General features: G+C 47.5%; 2 protein-coding genes across 4 annotated transcripts in view; one reads left to right on the forward strand and one right to left on the reverse strand.

Moving 5' to 3' along the window:
• Window positions 1–3,208, forward strand: part of Cpne2 (copine 2) — a 39,152-nt gene extending 35,944 nt beyond the window's left edge. The window contains exons 15-16 of the mRNA XM_036189057.1: window positions 1,241–1,477; window positions 2,661–3,208. Of these exons, the coding sequence (XP_036044950.1) occupies window positions 1,241–1,477; window positions 2,661–2,768 (345 nt within the window). The 3' untranslated portion in view covers window positions 2,769–3,208. The remainder of the gene's footprint in view (window positions 1–1,240; window positions 1,478–2,660) is intronic.
• Window positions 3,209–7,593: 4,385 nt separating this feature from the next.
• The window catches only part of Psme3ip1 (proteasome activator subunit 3 interacting protein 1), a 31,109-nt gene continuing 14,361 nt past the window's right edge, over window positions 7,594–24,341 (reverse strand). For all 3 annotated transcript variants that reach the window (XM_036188780.1, XM_036188779.1, XM_036188781.1), the window contains exons 5-8: window positions 24,175–24,296; window positions 18,223–18,353; window positions 14,546–14,613; window positions 7,594–8,462 (exon numbers count right to left, since the gene is read on the reverse strand). In XM_036188780.1, the coding sequence (XP_036044673.1) occupies window positions 8,245–8,462; window positions 14,546–14,613; window positions 18,223–18,353; window positions 24,175–24,296 (539 nt within the window). In that variant the 3' untranslated portion in view covers window positions 7,594–8,244. The remainder of the gene's footprint in view (window positions 8,463–14,545; window positions 14,614–18,222; window positions 18,354–24,174; window positions 24,297–24,341) is intronic.

Below are 24,341 nucleotides of genomic sequence, written 5' to 3' on the forward strand. Positions count from 1 at the left end.
CAGCCCTCGACTGCTGAGTTCAGGCTACAATCTCCATGGCAACAACTATCCCCAGCCAGGGGATTGGTCTCTTAAAGGCACAGCACTGGAGCTGGGGTGAGGAGGGTGGGGCCAGTGTCTGCACCAGCCCACCACACCCTGACCTGTAGTTTGTGCTTTGGGATAGAAGAAGCAGGTTTGTATCGTCTGCAGGGTGCACAGCTTTGCTAGGTGAGAAGGTGCCCTCCCCACGCTTCATAGCTTTCTCTTCTGGCAATTAGGAGTCAGATTAGAGGACATGAGCCCCCACAGTGAATCAGGACATGGCTTATCTGTTTATCATGGGTAGGGCAGAACCCTGAATTCCTCTGAACAGGGCTCCAAGATGGCCAGGACAGCGCTGAGGTGAAAGTAAAGTACCAGCTAACTCCAAGTCCAAGGCCCATTTGTTGGATTGTCCTGTGAATTTCCAGAATGTCATCTATCCTCTCCATACCAAGTCATCCTGTGTGTACTTTATCCTCAGATTACCCATGTCCACTATTCAATATATTCTAACTGAAATCATTTATAAAATGACAGTTTAGTGCCACTTGCCACAAATAGAGGCTAACAGGGAGACACAGAGCAAACTGTCCAGTGGTGTTAGGGTTGAGCTGGAGCCCATGCTGCCTAAAGCCCTGAGCTTCCTACCTTCTGTTGATGAAGAGGGTCCATGAAAGCCAGAGGCCTAAGACACGAGTCTGCACCAAGACTGCCTGCCTCCTGGGCACTGTGTGTAGAACAGGGTGACCACTGTACACCTCCTCCTCCGGCCCCAATTCTGACACTGTGACCTAGATCCACATGCCAGAAGTGATGGCCCAAATAACCTGTGCTTAGCCCCTGCAGGTGTCTCTGACTGTGCTAAGTATTGAGCTAACAGATTACAAGTTACGAAGACCGAGGAGGTAGGCCAGCCCCAGAGACGGTAGGCTAGAATATGTTCCTGTGCAAGCCTGGGCCTGTCGGGCAGCTGACACACAGCTCTGAGCAGTAATTCTCAGCTTAGAGATGATGAAACTCAAGGACAGCAGGTTGAGTCTTAGTGGTCCAGAGCTGTACTGCATAGCAACTGGCGGAGCCAGCCTTGAGTCCAGGGCCCAGAGCAGGGAATGTCCCTCTGTGTGGGCAGGTTGCCTCCTTCAGGCCTTGGGGACTCAGAGGGGAGGGGTGTCAGGGCCTCACTCTCACTCATCACCTGGCTGACTCTTCCTTACAGCAGTACTTCATCCTCCTCATCATCACTGACGGGGTCATCAGTGACATGGAGGAGACCCGGCATGCTGTAGTGCAGGCCTCCAAGCTGCCCATGTCCATTATCATTGTGGGTGTGGGCAATGCCGACTTTGCAGCCATGGAGTTTCTGGATGGGGACAACCGTAGACTGCGCTCACACACTGGCGAGGAGGCAGCCCGCGACATTGTACAGTTTGTACCCTTCCGAGAGTTCCGCAATGTGAGTGTGGGTGCAGGCTGGGAGGGGTGGCTGCAGAATCTGCCAAGAGCTCAGTCCATGACGGGGATCTGGTCATCTCAGATTCTTCCCTCATATTCTGTTGGCTTCTGAGGGCCCACGATGAGTCAGGTGCTGTCACCCTTGCCCAAGACAAGGCCATTGTGACATTGTGAACACTATTTCCACAAACCAAAGGAACCCAGGAGTGGGACCTAATCCAGATTATGACTCTTGGCAGTGTCCTGCGTAAGAACTATCCTGATGGGCAGAACACTGAGGCAGGCTGAGGAGGGAGCCAAGGCCCAGAGCTGGGCCTTCCTGTGCTTTCCTCAACCAGCTCCTTACTCTGCAGATGGGAAGCCGAGAAGCCCCTCCTTTCTTTCCTAAAATATGGGGGAGGTTAGGTGATAGTGGTGGTAGCCAGCCTCTTCCTGGAAGTGGCTCTGGCCTTATTCAGATGACCCGTGAGGAGGCCAGGGTTGGCAGAAGGATCTTGAGATGCTCTGTCTTTTGGATGGATCCTGGTTTTTGGGTGGCACCACACATGGCTAGCCTAGGCTCTAACCTAGGGATCATTAATGCATCGCATGGCCTTAGGTAAGCCATGGCCTTACTGAGCCTGTTCCCTCAGCTAAAGCCTGTGGGGATGCCAGGACTTAAATCCTGGAAACCAGGCTCAGCAAGTGGTAGCCCAGTGGTCATCATTTATCTGCCTAGGAGGATTTTGTGCCTTTTTCTGGCTTCCTAGGACAAATGTGGGGCATCAGTCATCTGTTGCTATTAGAGACAGTGACTTGACATTTTGCTGTGCCTGGCTGGCTGCTCAGTAGTGACCATTGACTGCTGCTTCTCATAGTCGACTTGTTGGTCAGGAAAGGTTTCCAGCTGAGTGGGCTAAATAGCCATTTCTTCCCCGCTTCTCCCCCAAATCCAGCCTCTAAGGTCTTCCCCCAAACACCTCCAGCCTTCGAGGGGAGAGCACTTCACCATCAAGGAAGTCACTGCTAGTGGTGGGCTCAGGGTTTGGGCTGGGATGAGGGCCACTCATTTCAGATGGGCCTGACCCTCAGTCCTAAAGTCCTCCATGGCCCCCTGCTATCACAGCTCTGGGATAGTGAATCTCCCAACATCTGCTCATTAACCCTCCCCCTCTTTCCTTTTTCTCCCCACCTGGACCCCACAGGCAGCAAAAGAAACTCTGGCCAAAGCGGTGTTGGCGGAACTGCCTCAGCAAGTAGTGCAGTATTTCAAGCATAGAAACCTACCCCCCACCAACTCAGAGCCTGCCTGAGCCCGTGCCCAGCAGCAGCATGCCAGCTGAGCCCCCAGCACCCCCAGGAACATGCACGTTCACCCTGCTTCCTCGTGGGTGGCCTTTTTTACCAGTCCACATTTTTATTTTTTACAACCGGACCTCCGCCCCCAACTTCCCCCAGCCCAGCTGGGCTTCCTTTGTCAAGAGTCGACAGATGATGCTTCCAGGACAAACCGGCTTCCTCTCCCTGCCCCCCTGCCACTCTAAGTATTGAATGTACTTTGTATAATTTTAGTGGAATTATTGTTATTAAGGAGAATAAACTTTTTACAATCATAACTGGCTTTTCCTAAGTAACTAGCTGCAAGAAGGAACGTGCCCCTAGTGCATACTTTGTATGGTGGCCTCCTCTGGTTTCATACTGTGACTGTGCTCTACTTGTTCTACTCAGGGTAATAAAGGAGTATCAGTTGTTGCCTGTCGGCTCCTTCCTTAGCGGGGGTCAGTGGGTCAGTCTGCAAATGGAAACAAATACTCTTACCCCACCCCACTCTTGAAGAGTCAGCGTGATCACTTCTACTTGGGGACAGGCATCCCCTGTTGGCAGTAGTGATGTCTGTGGAAGTGGTACAGGGCATGGCACCCTCACACACTGTACAGACATGAAGAGACTCCCGGGCCCAGCCGACACTGGATGCTCCTTTAACTCTTGGCCCACACTGTCTCCTTTTCACTGCAGCCCGACAGCAGCAGCTGCCACCCACTGCCAGCTCTGGATGTCCTAGGCAAGGTCTTCGGCTTCAGGACCCTCCACAAGGTTCCATCTGTCCCTGCTGTTTCTGCTGCATGCCCTCTTAGCACACACCCCTCTTCTTCATGAGACTTACCCCAGCCCTCCTCCCCGTTCCTTCCTTAATTCCACGTAACGTGTCCTCTTGCTGAGTTCTAGGCCTTTAGACAGGCTGACATGTGACTCTAACAGCGGATGTTTCTACTGAGCACCACGTTTCTAGCTCCCTGTTCCAGCACTGTTCATGAACCTTCCACAGCCCGACCATGACCCTGCAGAAACAGAACCACACCATACCTACTAGACAGGCAGAATGTGGATGGAATTGTGGCTGACCCTTGTGCATGCATATCCTACTATACCCAGCATCCCCTCAGCTCTGCAAGGGGCTTTCCCACTCAAGCTGCTAATGACCTTACACTACTCCACGGGCATGTGAACCAGGTCTCTGTGCCTTCTCCCAGGCTAGTCCTTCCTAGCTGCTGGAATTGGGCAGCGCTAGGCAGGTCCCCATCTTAGGAGCCATGGTGTATATGGTGGGAGTGAGGAGCAAACTTCTGTGGCCATCAGATGCTTGTTTTGAGACAGGGTCTCACTATGTAGCTCAGGCTGTCCCAGAACTCACCATGTAGGCAAGGCTGACCTTGAACTCACAAAGATCATTCTGCTTCTGTCTCCTGGGAGCTAGGACAAAAGACGTGTGCCACCACGCCCAGCTACTAACTGCTCATTTACTCCTGGCTCGGCCAGCTGGGGAGTGTGTTGCCTATAGCTCCCCGGTAGGTAACTGTGTACTAAAAACACAGGCCAGGTGGTGGCGGCGGAGCACGCCTTTAATGCCAGCACTTGGGAGGCAGAAGCAGGAGGATCTCTGTGAATTTGAAGCCAGCCTGGTCTACAGAGTGAGTTCCAGGACAGCCAGGACTGTTTCACAGAGAAAGCCTGTCTTGAAAAGCCAAAGAAAGAAAAGAAAAACACGGAAAGCCAGCCTTTAGGCATAAATAAAAATCCTGGTCTGTCATGTAGCAGGGCAAGTCATGGGGCCTCTGAGAGTTTGGGGTTCTCCTACAGAATGTCTAGAAGGGCTGGCTTCAGATGGCTTTTTCAGAATGAAAAACACAAGTCTAGCAGGCTTCAGTGGTGTCACAGAAACAGAAGACTAGCCTGTCTCCCAGGGGGCCTTTCTGTGTCTCCTCTCCTGCTGGGGCCAGGGCTGCCTGTTCACGCTGTTCCAACTCCCTCGGAAACCATTCCTCTAGCAGGTACGGGAACAACGCCAGCCCACAGCAGTTCTGCAGGTGTGACTGTGCAACCTGTGACTACAAAAGCGTTGACAAGATTCCAGCCGAGCATCGAGCACCAACTGCATTCCATTCTGGCGTGTCTAAGTAGGCTGGGCATGCCAGGATGCCAGGAAGCCACCCGAGTCCAGCCAAATAGCTGTGCGGTGCACTGCCACTGAGCCCGACTTGTTTTCCTGAAGGGGCCTAAGATGACAGCTGAGTCACATACCCACAGCAAGGACATTCTAGCTAAGGAACCCAGCGTGCCTAAGCAATTAACATTTAGAAAACTGGAGCTAACGCAGCCGCTGGTGAAGCTGGCAACCAGCTCTGACCCTCCCAACATGTTATTGTTCTAGCTACAACAGGTGAATGCCAGCGCCATTCAAACCTGTGTGCTGCATGTTGATGGACTCGACCCCTACCCAGGCACGGGAGGAAGCTGGTGTCACCCCTTCCCCCTAGGGGACGGGGACGGGGCAGGTGAAGGTCCTTTCTGCCTGTATGCTGTCACTATGGCTTATCTGCAGAGGGTGGGAGAGGCTGCTCTCAAGAAGCTGAGCAGCAGACCTGGTCCAGGCAAACCAAGCTCTTCCCTTGGGTGAAAAGGAAGAGGCCGAAAGGGAAGAATTCAGGAGCTGGGAAGCAAAAGCAAGAAGTGATAAGGACTAGAGTCGCCTCTGATAAGGTACTTGACTGAGTAGAGGGTGCTCCTGGGGGCGGGGGTGTCTCACCTCAGTCTGAGGAATGAGCTTTCTACTGGGTCCTGGCACCTCTGGAAGCTGTACAGGCAGGGAGTCAGCTACCTGGCTAGGTCCAGTCACACCAGCCGCTTGCTTTTTATAGAGGGAAAACAGGTGACTCAAATTTCAAGTCTTTTTCTTCCGCATTCAAGTGGGCAAAAGGCCTCAGGTAGACAAATGACAGGAAGTGACTACCATATGGCTACAAGTCAGACAGTCCCTTGCCTCCCAGATAGAGCCAGCAACCGAACACAGCTGGCTCTCTCCAAGTGGTCTCGGAACCGTAAGAATTCTGAGATAAGGTACTTTCTTACCTGACTGTAAAATCCCAGTTACTCAGGCAGCAGAACGTCTGGTGGGACTGGTCCCCAGATTCTCCCCGAGGTCACCACCTGAAGATGCCCGTCCTGACTGTAAAATGGTCTGTCTGCACAGAATCCACTCATGTCTGCCTGCATACTTTTAGTCCTTCCTAGCTTGCTTACTCGATTTACATCAACTTAGGACGCCTACAGCAATGTGATATTCTAGAAGTTGTTACTCTCTTGTTTCGGGAATAAGAAAAGCATGTACATGTTCAGCAGAGGGAAGGCTGGCTGTGTCTGAAGGCTGAAGGGACGTTGCCTTCCACGTCTGCGCTTTCTGTCTTCTGCGGGGGAACGGAGGTCTGCCCTGGCTGCTTCCCTTGTTGCTGGCCACAGAACTGGTGTTTCAGTTTCAGGCCTCTACACCATTGGGCACAACAAACTATGGCAGCAAGGCCACCGGTGTGACTCAAGCTTTCCTGAGACACCAAAAGCAGGGAGCAGACCAAAGTTGGGCCTAGAGGCACTCATCAGTGACCCCAGCACTTGGGAAGCTGAAGCCAGAGAGTAAGTTTGTAGCCAGCTTGGACTACACAGCAGACTCCATCAGTCAAAAAGAAAAGAAAACCCAAGTCTGAAGACCGTTCAGCGCGGTCAGCTACAAATGATGGGGGAGCTGGAAGCGTGACATGTGGTACAGAGTGAGAGCTTGCTCTGACAGGTTTAAAAAGCGGAAGTTAGGGACAGTTCTGAACCTCACAGCCCTGTCACCTTTTTCCAACTTCGACAGAGTCCATGAAGTACACTAGTGGCCTCTGAAAAATCAAGCTACATGAAACTGATGCCTGATGTCTTGGTGTGCCTCCTGAGCTGGCTCAGGGTTGCTGAGGGTGCGGGGACATGCTGCAGGAAGGACAGCAGTCACAGGAACAATGACACAAAGAGGCAGGAGGGGCTTGCAGTCTTACCCAAGTCTCGTCAGGATGCTGCAGCTGACACGCTTGACTGACAGGCAGGAAGGATTAGTACTGGCACTGGGAGGCTCTGAAGGATGGCAGCACTCACAGGCATCCACAGCGGGTGAAGGAAAGCCACCATCTGCTGGTGGGCACCAGTGTCAATACACTGGAAGGGGAAAGGATGGGCTGGACGAGATCCAGGGCCCTCTCTGCCCACGTTAAAACCGAGGAGCTTCCTCTGCCTGCCAGTGTGTCAGTGCCAACACGTTTGCTGTGTGTCACTCGTCTCACACCCACAGGAAGGAAGAAACAGAATGGACACTGGGACCAGGAAGTGAAAACTCAGGCTCATTCTGGAGCAGGAGCACACAGACGTAAGATACAGCTGTCTCCCAGCCTGAGTCCTGCACCCCTGCTCCCTCCCTCCTCCAGGAGACAGAAACAGGCAAGACCTGCTGCTTACCCAGAGCTGTGGTTTGGGAAGCCTGGGGACAGTGGGGGGGGGGGGGAGGGGCAGAGACAAAGGGGTGTTAGCGGAAAAGCACTGAGGCAGCACTTAGTACTGGAAAGACCTTCACAGTCAAAAGCTGAAGACGACTCCACATGTACAAACAGCAGTGCCTTCGTGGAGTAGACTCCAGCCGTAACAGGCACGTCCCACTAGTTTGCAGTCTGAGGATTCCAGAAACCGCTAGGCATTAGTCATCTCTTTAACATAGCTATCAGCAGTTAGTTTCTGGCTGAGTCAGTTAAGTTTGCATCTGTAATGTTTAGAATTTTAAACTAAATTTTTATTTCAAAAACAAAATCAAAACAATTTTCCAGGAAGAGAAGGTGGGGAGATGGGCATGTCATCATTACCAGCTCCTTCCTACCTCCTCAGGTGGGATGGAGAGGGGAGAACATGGAAGAACATCACCTCAAGGGCTGTGGCTGGCAATCTTTAGTCATACGGGGCATCCAGGAAGGGTTAGTTCTAGGGCAGAGCTTTGTCATCCGCTAGTCAGCCCTCCTCTGTGCCCACACACAACACGGGAGAACCAAGCGGCCCCCTCACCTACAACAGAGTATCGAGATGACATCTGCCTTTGCTTCCTGTGCCACGAGGAGAGGAGAGAAACGAGAAAGCAACAAGGTACAGTGAAGCCCTGGCAGCCAGCTGGTGCCTGTCCTTGCTCCGTCAGTGGCTTTCTGAGACTTGCCTGAACCCCAGCCCTCCTATCGGGGGACAGGTTTGGTCATCTGCACTGGAGTATCAAGAGAAATCGAGCAGAGTTTGAGCCACAAGTGGACTGCGGCACACTTCTGGGTCAGGTTAAAATGACCCGTGTGCACAGGAAGCAGGCGAAGACGTTTTTATGAGGGAGGTGATGTCGAGGCAGAACAGGTATCTAACTCTCTGGGGAGATGCTCCCCATGGTCATGTCAGGAGCTAGGGTGCTTCGAGGAAGGTGTTGGTTCGGAAGATGGAGGAGACGATCTTCCCTGTAGCGTTGATGGTGCCTTCGCTGTCTGAACTGGACTCGGAGTCACTGCTCCCAGAGTAGACACCCAAGCCAGGGAGGATGCCGATGCAGACAGCAGCAGATGGGCAGTGGATGGAGGGTCCACTTAGAGAAGAGCTTCCAAGAGACACGCAGGATGGAGCCTCTGCAAAAGGGAGGGCAGGAGTCAGTCATCACGCTTCCTAATGCTGAAGGGTCAACCCACGGGTGCTGGACACCATGCCAGGGCTTTCTACAAAAAGCGCCGGTGCTGCACAACAACCTATGCAGTCCCAGGAGGCTCTGGACATCTTTGTGTTACAGGTGAGGAAGCCCAGAGAAGAGAGAACAGAGCTGGGACTTGGAGTCTGCCCACTCTCTCGCCCCACCAGTTCTGAGGAGGTCACCTATCATAGTCTGATTCCCTGTCTTCACAAGTGATGGTTTTACAGTAAGTGTGACTCAGGTCTGATGTCTTCCCTAGCTACTCTGTGGCCTGCAACTGGAGGCCAGATAAAGAGACCAACTGTGCGCGATACGAACAATTTTATGATGCCATATTAGAGACCAGCATGCTGACTAGCAGGGATCAGCCATACAGTTATGCTCTTTATGGGGCATTTTCCCAGGATGGGGAGATGAGCACCTTAGAAATTGATTTATCACTTTTGCTTTTTAATTCTTTTATACTGAGACCCATTGAAGGAAACATTTTAAAACAATATGCAATGCCACCATGTATATGGGCTCTTCTTTCCAGGAAATGCACAGTGACTCTGCTACTCCAATGACAAAGGCTTCAACTACAACATGCAAAACTTGACAATTGCCAGGCGGTGGTGGCGCACACCTTTAATCCCAGCATTCGGGAGGTAGAGGCAGGCGGATCTCTGTGAGTTCGAGGTCAGCCTGGTCTACAGAATGAGTTCCAGGAAAAGGTGCAAAGCTACACAGAGAAACCCTGTCTCGAAAAAACAAAAACAAACAAATAAAACAAACAACCAACAACAATAAAAACAAACAATTAAATTGACAATTAAAGGGAAAGTTAAGTGCTCTCAAAAAGGACCCAAGTTTCGTCCCCAGCCCTCACATCAGCCAGTTCACAACCTGTAACTCCCACTTGGAGGATCCAGAAGCCTGATGGCCTCCATGGCCCTACATTCATGCATATACACCCAGACATGTATTATATACACAGTTAAAAACCAAAATCTCTAAACCTAAATTGAGACAGGCACTCCATTCTTTCTTCCCTCTGAATGTTTCCAGTCTCACTTAGTCACTGTAACAACAACTTGTATGGAGGTGTTCTCCCCGCTTACTGATGAGGGAAGTCAAATACACTGGTAAGTATACAACACTGAACTAAGCCAGAAGACGCTACACTAAGTGATGCTCAGTGGAGCAGAAGGCCCAGTTCCGGAGTCACTGCCTGGGGCTGACAAGGACATCCCTTTGGGGGTTTGCCTTCCATAAATCTACATTCACTTATGCAGATACCTCGAGAGAATGCAAAAGGGACATTGACTCCAAGGCTATCCTGAGAAGAGTTATCAGCTGTTGGACACAGAATTCAGCTCAGGGTGCCCAGTAGGCATCAGAGAAGCTGCTGGAGATAGGCAATGCTCAAACATCTCAAAAAGCACTATGAGAGCAGTGATGGCAGACAGCAATAATGCTGACAAGGAAGCAGCGGCAAATGCTTGCAACAAATACCACAAAAGCTGACAGCTCTAAAGATGTAAAGAGCCTTTCTAGTCTGTTAAAGGAAGAAAACAAGCTGTGGGGTGGGGAAGTGCTTCAGCAGCAGGCGCCTGCACTTGCCTAGGACGTACAAGGGCTCTGGGTTTGATTCTCAGCACCACAAAAAAAGAAAAAAACAAAGAAGCAAGCAATCAACAACCAAAAAGCACAAAGAGCAGGGTATGGCAGTGCACACCTAGAATCCCAACACTTGGGAGGCCGGGACAGGAAGACTGCTGTGAGTCCAACACCAGCCAAGACTGTAAATGATGATGATAAAATAATAAGTGGGATAACCTGGGATATAAACTAGAGCTCTTGTCTAGCATGGTATGAAGTCCTGGCTTTGATCCCCAGCACTGCAGAAAGCTTGGCATGGTAATTGTGCTAGACAGTTTTATGTCACCTTGACACAAGCTAGAGTTTTTTGAAAGGAGGGAGCCTCAATTGAGAAATGCTTCAGAAGATCCGGCTAGAGGGCAGTTTCTTACTTGGTTATTGAGAGGGGAGGACCCAGCCCATGGTGGGTGGGGCCATCCCTGGGCTGGTGGTGCTGGATTCTATAAGAAAGCAAGCCAAGCAAGCCAGTAAGTAGCACTTCTCCATGGCCTCTGCATCAGCTCCTGCCTCCAAGTTCCTGCCCTCACTGCTTTTGGTGCTGAACTGTTATATGGAAGTGCAAGTCAAATACACCCTTTCCTCCCAAAGCTGCTTTTGGTCATGGTGTTCATCACAGCAATAGTGACCCTAATTAAGACAGTAATGCATGCCTATAATTCCAGTACTTGGGAAATAGAGGCAGGAAGATTAGAAGCTGAAGGTTATCCTTGGCTACACAGTGAATCTGAGGCCGGCTTGGCCTATGTGAGACCTTGCCTTAAAAAAAAAAGGACACCAGATACAAGCAGTACAATAAAATCTGAGTTCTAAATACAGGCAAAGAAATGATTATTAGGAAGGAATGTGTGAGCAACAGCTCAAGAAAATCTGGCAATGACCTCCAAACTTAACCAACTATTGTGGAATGTGGTTTTTGGAGCACAATAACCACTGTCTTCATGAGACCAGCTGTGGCCACTGCAAGAGACCATCCCAATCAAGCTCGCTTACTGTTTGACATTCCCTCAGAGAAGGAGAGGATGGAGGGGGTCACTGGACTCCCCTTTCTAAAGATGAAGAGCCATTTCTAGGCCCTAGGAAGGCACAGTACCAAGGCTTTCCCTGAAGAAGCCCCAGCACAACATAACAACCCTGATAACCACAGGAAGACTCAGCCACTCCTCCATCCATCTATAACTCTGCCCTAATTACACCTGGGGTAGAGTGTAGGGTATCGTGGAAGGTGCTAGAGTACATAGGCTAGGGAAGGTTAGCTGAGGAGAGCTCCATCTATGCAGCTAAGGGAAACAAGCCATCATCCATGCTGGGTGAAGACTCCCCAGTATGGCTGCTTTGGGATCTCCCATGCTCCTGCAGTAACCTCTCACCTATGCTCTGTACGAAAGCCCAATCATACACTGACTATCCAGGATGAATTCTGGTGGATTCTTACTCTGGTTGGTTGCTGAGGCCTTATAAGAAGGGGGCAGATGTTTACATCTCTACAGGGAAGGACTTTTCACATTAGTGATGTTCCTGGGAACTGTTTAGAGCAGGAAAGAGGAGGTGTCTACAGAAGCAGTGCTGGTCAGTGTTTGCCAACTTGGGACAAGCTGAATCACCCGAGAATGGGGAATCTCAACTGAGGAATCTCAACTGTCTGTGGGAGATTCTCTTAATTAACAATAGATGTAGGAGGGCCAAGTCCACTATAGGCAGTGCCACCCCTGGGCAGGTGGTCCTAGTTGCATAAGAAAAGAGGCAGAGCAAGCCATGGCCATCAGGTCAGGAAGCAGCGTTCTCCATAGCTCCTACCTTTGCTCTTGCTGAGTTCTTGCTCTGACTTGCACAGTGATGGACTGTGAACTACAAGTGTACAATAAACCTTTGCCTCCCAAGGTGTTTTGGTTGGGGGTTCATCACAGCAGCAACCAAGAAGCAAACTAGGCCAGGAGGTAAGTGACTAAGAATAAAGACCCTCGGGCTGGAGCAGTAGCTCAGTGCACTCAGCACAGAGCACTACCCTCATATGCACACAGTTCTGGGCTCTATCAACAGACTGTGGGGGAAGAGGAAAAGAAACAAGTCTATCTTCACTGGAAACGAATGGTCTCTAAGGCGTGCTAAATGAAAAAGGTAAGAAACAGAGCAATATATGTAATTTGGAGAGAATCAGAAACATGCCTATGCATGTATATGACAACCCCCGCCCCCCCCCAAAAAAAACAAAAAACCCAGAACATGAAAACCTGCAGTAGCATATGGCCTGGGAAGAAACTGGTGGCTAGTGAGCAGAGGAGACTTACTTTTTTACTGTATTCTTTCTAAATTATTATATACATATATTACTCATTCAGACATTGTTTTTAAAAAGGCAAATGAATTCAAAGAGCATACTGGCCATAACATCAGAGCAGAAGAGTCCCATCACCCCTCTAACCCTCCAGGATATCCTTTAGTAAAGGGAGAGCACTGCAGAAGCATCAAGGCCTGCTGAGGGGGCAGGATGCTCATCTGTACTTCCCACTAAAGTGAGGGCCCCTGGAAGAGGCACCTACCCCACCACCACCCTGAGACATACTCTGGCATGGCAAAAAGTAGGCCAGAATTTATGATGGGAGTCACGGTTAATTTGGGGGAGGGTGGGGTGATGTTAAAAATCTGATGGTTTTAATATTTGAGACATGACAATAAGTTGTGTAACTCATTCCTTGAGCGTTCGTTGTATTATTATGCACCACACAGAATGCTTTCAGAAGCAGAGAATAAAAGACTCAAGTTCAGAGTGCCTAGGAGTGCTGGCCTGTGGAAAGATGGGGCTAAGGACAGAGCTGCAACAGGAATCTGGACCACTGTGACACTGGAATGGCTTAAGGGAAAGGACCAGAACCTCCAATTATCTAGGAAGTTTCAAGAGAAAAGAGACTGCAGCTCTGACAAATTTCATTCCCAAAGCAGTTCACTCCCCACAGAGAACAAAATGGTGCCCTCTGATCTCACCATGTGGGGATGTTTCCTGCCAACTCCTGCCTTCGCTGGACCACATTGTCATAGCAAGTTAGAGAAAATTATGAATAGAGAATGTTCTTGGAATGCAGGCAGATGGAGAGAGTACATAGGCCACCTCACATGTTTGTTGGCTCTGCTCAAGATAATTTTCAGTGAGAGAGCTCAATTTCTGTCAGGGTTGAAGTTCCCTTCTAGAGGACCAAGGCAAAGCCTTCCCCTGCAGAGGGCAAGATTGAAGCAAACTTCAATGATAGCCAGTCACTTCTGGGGGCTCTTCTCCTAGCAAAGGAAGGTATTTCTTTTTTTGTTTGTTTGTTTATTTTGTTTTGTTTTGTTTTTTGAGACAGGGTTTCTCTGTGTAGCTTTGCACCTTTCCTGGATCTCACTCTGTAGCCCAGGCTGGCCTTGAACTCACAGAGATCCACCAGCCTCTGCCCCCCCCCCCCCCAGTGCTGGGATTACAGGTGTGTGCCTCCACCACCCGGCTTTTTTTTTTTGGGGGGGGGGGGGGTTGGGGTATTTCTTATCTAGCTTGTACAAGAATGCAGGGACAGGAAGAAGATGTTTAGAATGACAAATATAAACTGCTTGTACATATGTAGAGTAGGCCTGAGTGGAGACATAAGAAATGTACAATGGTGTTTCTCTGTGGGAATGCACGTGGTTGGAAGTGGATGGATGAGGGTGTGGGAAGAAGAGACTCTTCACTGATAATCCTTTTTAAAGGTACAGGTACCATCCCTGGTACTGTGGAAAAACAACTGAAAAAGCATTCATCATTTGTTCGAGAAAGAAACATAATAAAATAATATAAGCCCTACTTTACAGATGACCAACTGAGTTGGATTTAGATCCTCGATCCCACAGGTGAAACTAAAAACAAACTCTTGAATTCCTTATTCAGGCCCAAGAACACGTCCCTTTACTGACAATTCCATGCCACCTAACACAGAGGCAGAGTCCATCACATAAAGTCACCACCATCAAGGACAATAGACTGCTGAACACCAGTAGACAGTGGCTCAATCCAGTCCAGCCACTAGCAGGAGCAGGGCATTCTGTCTCCCACAGGTGAAATCAAGAAACCTGACCTTTGGCAAGACAGAGAAAAACCTTTTGTGAGCAGAGGTTATGGGACCAGGGCTTATAGGCACTCCTGGGAGAACACAATTGTTATTTATCGGCTCTACTGGTTTATAACACACTTCTTTTGTAGGGCAGCTGACACATTCAAAGTAGGAATTCTTGCTTAGTATAAAATAGTTTGGCAAATTAGATGAAGGCAGGCTTATTTAAAGAAACAATGCGCCCCTTTATGTCCGATGCAGTGAGTCCTGTCCTTCCTCCAGTCCTCGTCCACATGAGTAAGCGGAAGAACGGAAGGACCACACCCACCTGGAGGAGCCTTGTCATCTGGGTCGGGGTCTGGTTTCAGTCTTTTCACACTACTGCCACTCTCTGAGCTGTAACAAAAAACATGGTCATTGAGCTGTGTTGACTCTGAGCAAGCAGCACTGAGGCAATCAGAGCAGCAGAGATATTTAGGAGAGTCTGGGGCGGTCTCGAGGGCTAGGATGACTGAAACCATAAGCTGTCATTTCACTTCCAAACCTCCCAAATATAAAATCTACCTCCTGATAAACCCAAGGGCAGAGCATGCCAATTTTGGCTTTCTGTTAACATTCATCCACTTGGGTAGAGCCACTGATGATTTCAAGAGCATTTCTACAATGACAAAAAGTTCAATTATTAAAGGAAATACTTGTGATGACATGCAGAGTCACTGGAAAGATCTTCACTAAAAAGTATCTAAAGAATATGTTTCGGGGTTGGGGATTTAGCTCAGTGGTAGAGCGCTTGCCTAGCAAGTGCAAGGCCCTGGGTTCAATCCTCAGCTCCAAAAAAAAAAAGAATATGTTTCAATGGAGAAAGACATTATACCAGAGGAAGAGATGGGGACGTAAATTTAAACAGGTATCCCGTATTTATGGGCTACAGTCTAATTTGTACCATGAAATACAACAAAGTCCTGGTCAATAGTAGTATACAGAAAAGAGTGAATGTAGAACAAAATCCGAAGGTCCCTTTTGTGGGAGGGGTTGTGCTGGGGAGACTGTACCCACAGCTTCTCAATAGCAGGCAAGTGCTTTAGTACAGAACTGTAGCCCCAGCCCAAGGTCTTCCATTCGCATAATTTTTAAGGAGGTAAGATAGCTATTTATATGCCTACCTGGTAAATTTCAAGGTCTATCACTAGAAGAATAGAAACAAAGTATATATCATGGAAAGAAAAAAATATTTTAAAGTCTTACTCATTTTCCCCCTAAAAGCAAGAAGATAAGAAAAAATATTTTAAAGAGCAGAGAGAGGATGTGGATGTAGCTCAGTCAGGTAGACTGTGGCCAATGCCCTGGGGAAAGCTGTGGATTCCATCCTGACAACTGCATAAATTGGGCATGCTGGCACACCTTGTAATCCTAGTATTCAGGTGGAACAGGAAGATCAGAAGTCCAAGGCCATCTTTGGCTGTACACTGAGTTTAAGGCCAGATTGGAATCTATACATCCTGCTCTATAAATAATAATAAATATAAATGAAGTAAAAAACAAAAGTAAAAAGAAAAGCACTAAGATGATGGATATAATATTTTAAAATCTGAACATAAATCACACAAACTAGTGTGATTTATTTATTTAAAACAATCATTTAAAGGTACTTACCTAAAAAACTTAATAAAAGAAAAACAAACCCCCCAAACTCAGTACCCAGAAAGATTCAGAGCGGGAGCAGGGATCAAGGAGACCAAAGCAACAGCAGCATGAGGAGCGCTCTGTACTGACGGCCGCTCTTCACCGTCAGCCTGACTCCATCTGGAATTGAACAAACCCTGGTGTCTTACCACTGCTCTGTTGCTGTAAAGACACCAGGACTAAAGCAACTCTTAGAAGAAAGCATTTAATTCAGGCCTTGCTTATAGTTTCAAAGGTTTAGTTCATTATTATCACTGCGGGGATTGTAAGAGAGACAGGCAGACAGAGAGAGATAAACAAGATTTTCCTCAAAATCACTTAGAACATTAACTCTAGGAACAAGTGACACAGTCTAAAAACAAAAAATCAGGATGGCAAGGCACGGTGGAGAACACCTGTAATACTAGCACTAGGTAGAGGCAAGTATAGAGAGTAGCCTGGTCTACACAACAAGTTCTAGGTCAGCAGGGCTACACAGCAAGACTCTGTCTTAAAAAATAAACAAACAAAAAACTGTGATATAGAAACCACAATACCACAACACAATTAAGTTAGAAATTAGTAAGGGAAAAATAAATACCAAATTTCATAGCTTCTAAGATACTATGATTATAAGGTGTTAGTAAAGTCTGTGCGTCAGGGGAGGCATATTAGAACCAAATGAAGTATGGAGAAGTTACCTCAATATTGAGAATTTAACACATATTTCAATATTTCTGAGACAAAGAAGCAATCCCAATGGTAATTTTAAATACATAGTAGGAAATATAAAACTACTTGATGAGAGCTGAAAGAAGAAATAGCATTGAGTGAAGACTGAGAAGAATGAGCATGGGTATTCCACAGGAGTTTAAAACACTAGACACAAGAATGAACCGGAAAAAAGCAAAGATATGAAACAGGTTGTTGGGTTTGGATGCTCCATACACACCCTGGGGCTTCCAGATTTTCACAGGGGTCCGAACCGTCCATGCAACTTCAACAACGAAGGCCCCCACACTTCAAATCTACTCTATCAGTGAAGCCCAGAGTCCACAGCACTGACAAACTCTCAGGTTATTTTGAAGAAACTGGGGGGGGGGGGGGGCAGAAACTCCTGCCCCAAGAGGTTAATGTGTCACCTTGCTACAGAAGCAACATTAAATGATGTACTCTGAAAACCCAAGAGAGCCTCTATACAGATCAACAAATAAGCTAACAGAACCCTTCCTGAATATGATATAAAGACTAATCAAGGGAGACAGTTGAAATACCCACTTGGCAACAGCAAGAACACCCAAGAGTTAAGTGCCCACCTGGAGAGCTCATCAGACTGGCCCAGGTCTTATTCCCGAGAGCCACTGAATTTTGAGAAGCTTACACAGGGGTTAAAAGATCCATGCGTTTTTAAGGTTCCTTCTCAGACCACAGATCCTCCCCGCGTGCTGCTGTACCACGATGACATTTTTACATGTGCTCAGTGTTCCTAGGAACATCTGCAGCAGATAGATGTTGTGCCAAACCGCAAGACTGCATCAATACACTCTATTCAAAACATGTGGCTGGTTGCCAATACACCATATTGATTTTCCTAATAGACTGCACTTAACATCATTTCGCCCACGGTCTGGCTGGTCAAGCTGATTCAATCACTCTGGTGCCATTTCAGGATTTGAAAAGGGAAGAGCAAACATGACAAAGAACTTATCAGAGTCTATGGTACTGCTTCTATCCTGCATCAGTCACCAGGCGCTGGAGCCAGGTCTGTAGCCCTGGCACAGCTGCCATGTTCTCCCAGTGCCTTTGTGGCAGCTCTTCTCTCCATTTCCTCCCTGGCCTGCCTGCGAGAGCCCTGGTGCCCTACCCCATCTCCAACTTCCTCCTCCATGCTGTCACCGCTCACCAACAACAATCCTGAAGCACTGCTGCCTCCTCTGCCTAGAGACACAAAAACTCAAACACTGAACTCCTGCTTTATGACTATATGACCTTGGACAGAAGCTCTTCATCAGCCAAGTTGTCTTTCCGTCTGTAAAACAGGGGCCATAATAAATGATGCTCTGTTTACTGGGGAGACGAATTTGTGAGCTCATTAGAGGAAATCTGACACGCAGCAGGTGCTCAGTGAAGAAGAGCTATAAGTCAGCTATATGAGTGAGTGATCCAGTCAGTCTAGGGTCAAAGGCTACAGGGACACAGATCTGGCAGGGGAGAGAAAGGCAAGCACACTGACAACATTGTCATAGCAACATGATGAATAACCATTTGTATTGGGCACCATTACAAGTGGCATTTCAGAGTGTGTGGTCAGAGGGAGATTTGCACGTGTGCACACTGGCTGACCTCTTATGCTTCACAGCTCCTGCCAACAGCTTTGCCTGAGAGAACTTGTTCTTGGTTTCCACGGGTTTCACAACCAGCTTCTTCTCTACTTCCTTATTTTCTGCAGAAATTCCAACCTTGTTGAGATTACTGTGAGTTACAGGTTAAGGGTCAGATTCAGCAAAGGAAGAAATACTACAAAGCAAAGGTAAATCCAGAGGACAACAAATATGACCCACAAGCCCCTTGGCAGAACTTAACGAGACCCTCTTGCCTTGACTTCCCAAGTTGTTGAGATATAGGCCTAACCAGCAGGTCCTGGGTTTTTGTGCACGTGTGTGCGAATGCGGGCATGTCTGGGTCACTTGTGTGCATGTGGAGGCCGGGACAACCTCAGGATTTGCTTTCGAGATTTGTTTCATTAAGTAACCTCCTACCTCAAACTCCTGAATGTGCCCAGCCCTGCTTATGCTCTTGTGTTATGTCTGCAGACATCTCATTTAAAATCTTCTTACTGGAAGTACTCTGAGGCGCTGCACCAGCAGGACAAGCTGGTCCTCACAGTTCACAAATGAATGTCAGCGACAGTCATGAGATAGTCTGCAGAACTCACTTTCACCCTTGGGAGGTGAGTCTTACTTCTAAGGAAGTCATATATAATTTTCAATTTCCTTTATATGCCTTAAGATCTCTGTTTTGTGGCTGGCAAGATGACTCAGGGAGTAAAGGCACTTGGCACAAGTTTGAGTTCAATCCCTGGAGTCACATGGTAGAAGGGAGAATAGCTGTCCTTGTGCACGCACGTGTGCGCACAGGGAGGGGGGCAGGCAGCTATTTGAGAGGGTAAGGCAGGAGGATCTCAGAGTTAAGCTCTACCCCAGGTTACAGACTAATCAAGCCAGCCTGGGTGAGTTAGAAAGATCCTGCCTCACACTAAGAAGCAGACAAAAGGCTGGGAATGTTGTTTAGTGGTGAAGAGATTGCCTAGCATCTGTAAGGTCCTGGGTTCATTCCTCAGACCACAAAAAGGGAAAAACGCCCTGCGCAGAACTCTTGTCCCATCATGTCCACTGCCAGCTCACAAGGTCTGTCTGCCTCTCCACTGGCACCATGCTCCTTCCGTTCTGTGCTCCCCTTCACGACTTACTGAGCAGGTAAAGACTCTGACAAGTACAAGCTGTTAGGATGCAGTAGTGCCTTACTGGACAACAGTGACATCTAGTGCCCAAGAAATCTAAGCAGCAGCCTTTGAAAAATGGAGAGAACCAGGTACCAGACATAGGTCATCAGGCTAGGTGGCAAATGTCTTTACCAACTAAGCCATCTTGCTAGCCCTCAACCTTCATTTTCTTAAAATTATGCTTAGGTGTGTGCACACGCACCCCACCCCTTACCCCTCCCCACACACAATGCACATTTCCAGGCAAGTGTATGGATGGAGGTCAAAAGATAACTTTCAGGAGTCAGTTCTCTCTACCATATGGATCTCAGGAATCAAACTCAGGCCATCAGGCTTTAACCACTAAGCCCATCTTGTCAGCCCTAAATGTTCACTTTTATAACTTCTCATTTTTAGGAAACAAACAATTTTCCTAGGAAAAATTGTCAAAATCATTAGCATCTTGTGGTTCTATAATTCTGTCATTAAGGCACAGAAGCTATAAAAAGAAAGAGAGAAGCCAGGCGGTGGTGGCACACGCCTTTAATCCCAGCACTTGGGGGGCAGAGCCAGGCGGATCTCTGTGAGTTTGAGGGCAGCCTGGTCTACAGAGCGAGACTCAGGACAGGCACCAAAACTACACAGAGAAATCCTGTCTCAAAAAACCAAATAAAAAAAAAAAAGAAAGGAAGGAAGGAAGAAAGGAAGGGAGGGAGGGAGGGACAGAGGGAGAACAAAATATTAAGGGCTAAAATGTGGAAAAAAAATAAGCACATCAAAACATACATGTATTTATAATAACTAGACACAGATTTTTTAAAAAATTAACTTTTCTTTTTTTGGTTTTGTGAGACAGGGTTTCTCTATGTAGCCCTGACTGTCCTGGAACTCACTCTGTAGACCAGGCTGGCCTCGAACTCAGAGATCCGCCTGCCTCTGCCTCCTGAGTGCTGGGATTAAAGATGCAGAGCACCACTGACCCACTTATTTTTCATTTTTTTAAAGCAGAGCTTTCTCTGGCCATCGAGATGGCTCGGCAGGTAAAGGTACCCGCTGCCGTGCCTGACAGCCCAAGTTTGATCCCTGGGATCTACACGGTGGAAGGAGGGCAGCGACTCCCACAGCTGCCTTTGACCCACCCCACATGCATGCTCCATCCTTCAACTAACAAGTGTTCTTAGAAGTTAAAGAGAAGATCCAACCTTCACAGAGAGAGGGCAGTCATGTTTTTTTATTCACATTCAAAGCCCAGGATATTTTTCTTCATAAACCTTTCTCCCTTTCAAACAAACACATCCCAAATTTTTCAGGCTATTAGATGAGACACTCTGTGTGTGTTGGGGGTAGATCATAGGAAAGAACATCAGGTATCTTTCCTCTATCATTTTCCACCTTATTCCTTTGAGATAGGGTCTCTCACTGAATGCTGTTTCATTCCAAAGCTAGTTTCAGCCAGATTGTCTGGCCAGCAAGTCCAGGGATTCTCTGGTCTCATTCTCCCAAGGCAACCATAATTTTTTTTTTTAAACATGGGTGTTGGGGAGTAGAACTCAAGCCTTCATGCCTGTACAGAGAACACCTAGTACACCACCCACTGAGCCACTTTCCCAGGCCCAGGTAAGGCTTTTTTTAAAAGTTTATTTTTATTTAATATGTATGTGTGTTTGTCAGCCTATATGTCTGTGTACCACAGGTATGCAGCATCTGTGGAGGCCACAAGAGGGCGTCCGATCCCTGGGACTGGAAATAGATGATTGTGAGCTATCACACGGAGCTGTGAACTGAACTTGGGTCCTGCCAGAGCAAGTCAGCAACTGAGCCACCTCACCACCTCCAGATAAGGCATTTGTAATTACAACAACTGAGCCATCTCACCACCCTCTAGATAAGGCATTTTTAATTATACAATTTTGAATATGCATAATTTTGCTAACTACTAGCATAATCTTGAGTGGGATCAACTGAAGCACTACTGTTCACATGACACAAATCATAGATCACTTGTGTTCACAAGTATTCTGTTATAAAATACACGTTAGAGCAAAGCCAGGAGTCAACATCTGATCTAGAGTACTCATAAATAAATATACAACCCCACCAGTCCTGTCTCTACGTATCTGGCTACTTGGGTGTTTGGAATCAGTATTATATATCTTCAGGTAAAGGGCCTGCTTTTCTTCAGTTTTGCAAGACATCATATCAGAACTTTCCCAGTTCCCAACTAAAGCCAACACCCCAAAGTCTTCCCAATTCTCTACTTCTGTGTCACCAGGCAGAAAGTTTCTGGGTCTTTCCTTCCTTTAAGTTGAAAACAGAAGGGCATTTTACATTCATAGCACAACCCTCTAGAATCTCTGATGGACATTTATCTGCTAGTCTGCCAACCTAAAACAAAACAATTTATGTGGAAAATGTAATGTATTTTCTTAGAAGAGAAAAGCCTGGTGTCTGAAACATGACACAGAAAGATCTGCCTATCTCCACAAATGTGTCAGCTCATAATAGTATTCTGGACTCCTCAGGGAAAAGGTGGGGGTTCAGAAGAGTTAATCTTAAATCTACAGTTGAAACTGAGGGTTAACTTTGCATCAACTCTCAGCCTCAGACTGTACCCCCAATGCCACTAATACAACCAAGACTGGCAATCCAGTACTTATACTCTCAGTTCTGACTGACATTAAGTCCCAGAGCATCTGCCCACATTTCCTCCCACGTAACTCTTCAATGGACCTACTGTCCACTCTCTGCAGGAAAACACTAGCTAGCAAAAATATAAAAGCCTAGCCGGGCGGTGGTGGCACACGCCTGTAATCCCAGCACTCGGGAGGCAGAGGCAGGTGGATCTCTGTGAGTTCAAGGCCAGCCTGGTCTACAAAGCGAGTTCCAGGGCAGCCTCCAAAACTACTGTCTTGAAAAACAAAAACAAAAAAAAACAAAAAAAAAAAGAAAAGATATATATGCCTACCATCAAGCTGGGCATAGTGGCACACACCTTTAAGCATTGGGGAAGCAGAGGAGATGGATCTCTGTATGTTAGAAGCCAGCCTGGTCTACATAGTGAATTCCAAGCCAGCCAGGGATACATAGTGACACTGTCCTACCATCAATTCACAGATAAAGCCTATTCAAACAGAACAGTGAGTTTACTCAACTTACATGCCTAAAATATCCAAGTAAGCTTCCTTAAAGGAGGGAAGGTTAGGGGGTTCCTATGGGTTATTCACTCATTTATTTATGTATTTACTGAGAATTTACTACAACCCTGGCACTGGGAAAATTAGTCATTCTGGTCATTACAGAACTTAGTTTACATTCCATCAGTAAAGAGATAAATTGTGCCAAAGCAAACCAATGAAAATTTCCCCTATTTAAAACAAAATTATGGGGCTTGGGGTATAGCTCAGTAGTAGAACATGTGCTCAGAATGTATAAGTCCCTGGATGCCACTCTAATCCCCAAATGGGATTACGGATGGCAATCCAGAGCTGCAACCACACAGGTGCTTAGGGAAAGGAGTGCAGATCTGAGACCTAAGACATGAAATGCTAGCCTTGGGAAATCCAAGGGAAGAACATGTCAGGTTGAAGACCATGAATTTGAGGCCTGGAAATGGAATCCATTTGATGAGATGGGAACCTAAAGGCCAGAGGCCAGAGTACAGTGGACATGAAGAGTGGCTACAGAACAAGGGGCAGGTCATCTACTCCAAGTCGTGTAGAGTCTTGTAGAGTTTGATTAAAGAAGGCTGATACAAGCCAGGCATGGTGGTGCATGTCTTTAGTCCCAGCACTCAAGACAGATCTCTGTGAGTTCAAGGCTGGCCTGGTCTACAAAGGGAGTTCTAAGCCAGTTAAGTCGTTTTGGTTGAGGCAGAGTAGAGGAGACCAGGAAGATCAGGAAAAGACTCTACCGTGGCATGAACTGAGAGCTCTTCATCAGCTAAGTTACATTTGGAGGTGCATGTTAAGTCATTCAAAGGCATGTGGTATACCTCTGTAATTCCAGCACTCAAGGCACAGAAGGATCACAAATTTGAGGCCAACCTAGTCTTATACAGTGAGACCATCTCAGGAAAAGAAGGAAAAGTTAAGACAAGTAGAGCTTCCCACAGGCAATATCAAGTCAAAGTAAAATGACCTCATTGTTCCCTGAGCCTGCTGCAGGAACAGTTCTCAGGGTATGGGAGGACTGTCTACTCTTGCTAAAAACAAGAGAAAGAGGAATATTTCTAAACATGCCTTTTTAGATCTGTGGAGATGGCATAATGAGTAAAACCACAGTCTGGCAAGCACGAAGAGGACCCAAGTTCAAATCCCCAGCACTTGTGTCAAATCCAGACCTGGTGCAGACAGGCAGACCTAGGTGTTTACTGGCCAGCCAGCTTAGGTAGAGCAGCAGGACTCAGGTTCAGTGCAAGGTCCTATCTCAAGGGAATAAAGCAGGAAGTGAAAGAGCAGGACACTGGAGGTAATCGTCTTTGACTTTAGCAGGCATGTACTGTGCACACACATGCCCTTTTAAATCTCAGGAGCCAATTCCTCCCCAGTGAGTTTGACTACACTACCCATCCGTCTAAGTCTAACCCTACAAGGCAAGAACATCCTGCTGCAGACTATGAGAATGTGTACCTGGTAATCCTGGCAAACATGGACTTGGATTACAACAGACATGCACATGCACACAGGCCACGGTCCCAGGCCATTGGTCATTCAGAGTTACAGGGACATCAGAGCGGACACACTGGAGGGACTAGGTACAAGGCCACTGTCTGTCCGGGAGAAAAGCGAGTTGCTCCCTCCAAGTACAAAGGATATTCTGTATTCCTTCAGCTCCTCCAGTTCTTCTTCTCGCCGCTGCTTCTCTATCAGTTCCTGCTGCCGAGAAACCTCATCAAGAAAGTTGGTCTCATCTTCATCCAAACCTCTTACCATGTTTTCTGAAGAAACAATTGAACAAGGGATATTGAGAAGACTAAGAGGAA

Source organism: Onychomys torridus, chromosome 5, assembly GCF_903995425.1.
Source record: "Onychomys torridus chromosome 5, mOncTor1.1, whole genome shotgun sequence".
Classification (NCBI taxonomy): Eukaryota; Metazoa; Chordata; class Mammalia; order Rodentia; family Cricetidae; genus Onychomys; species Onychomys torridus.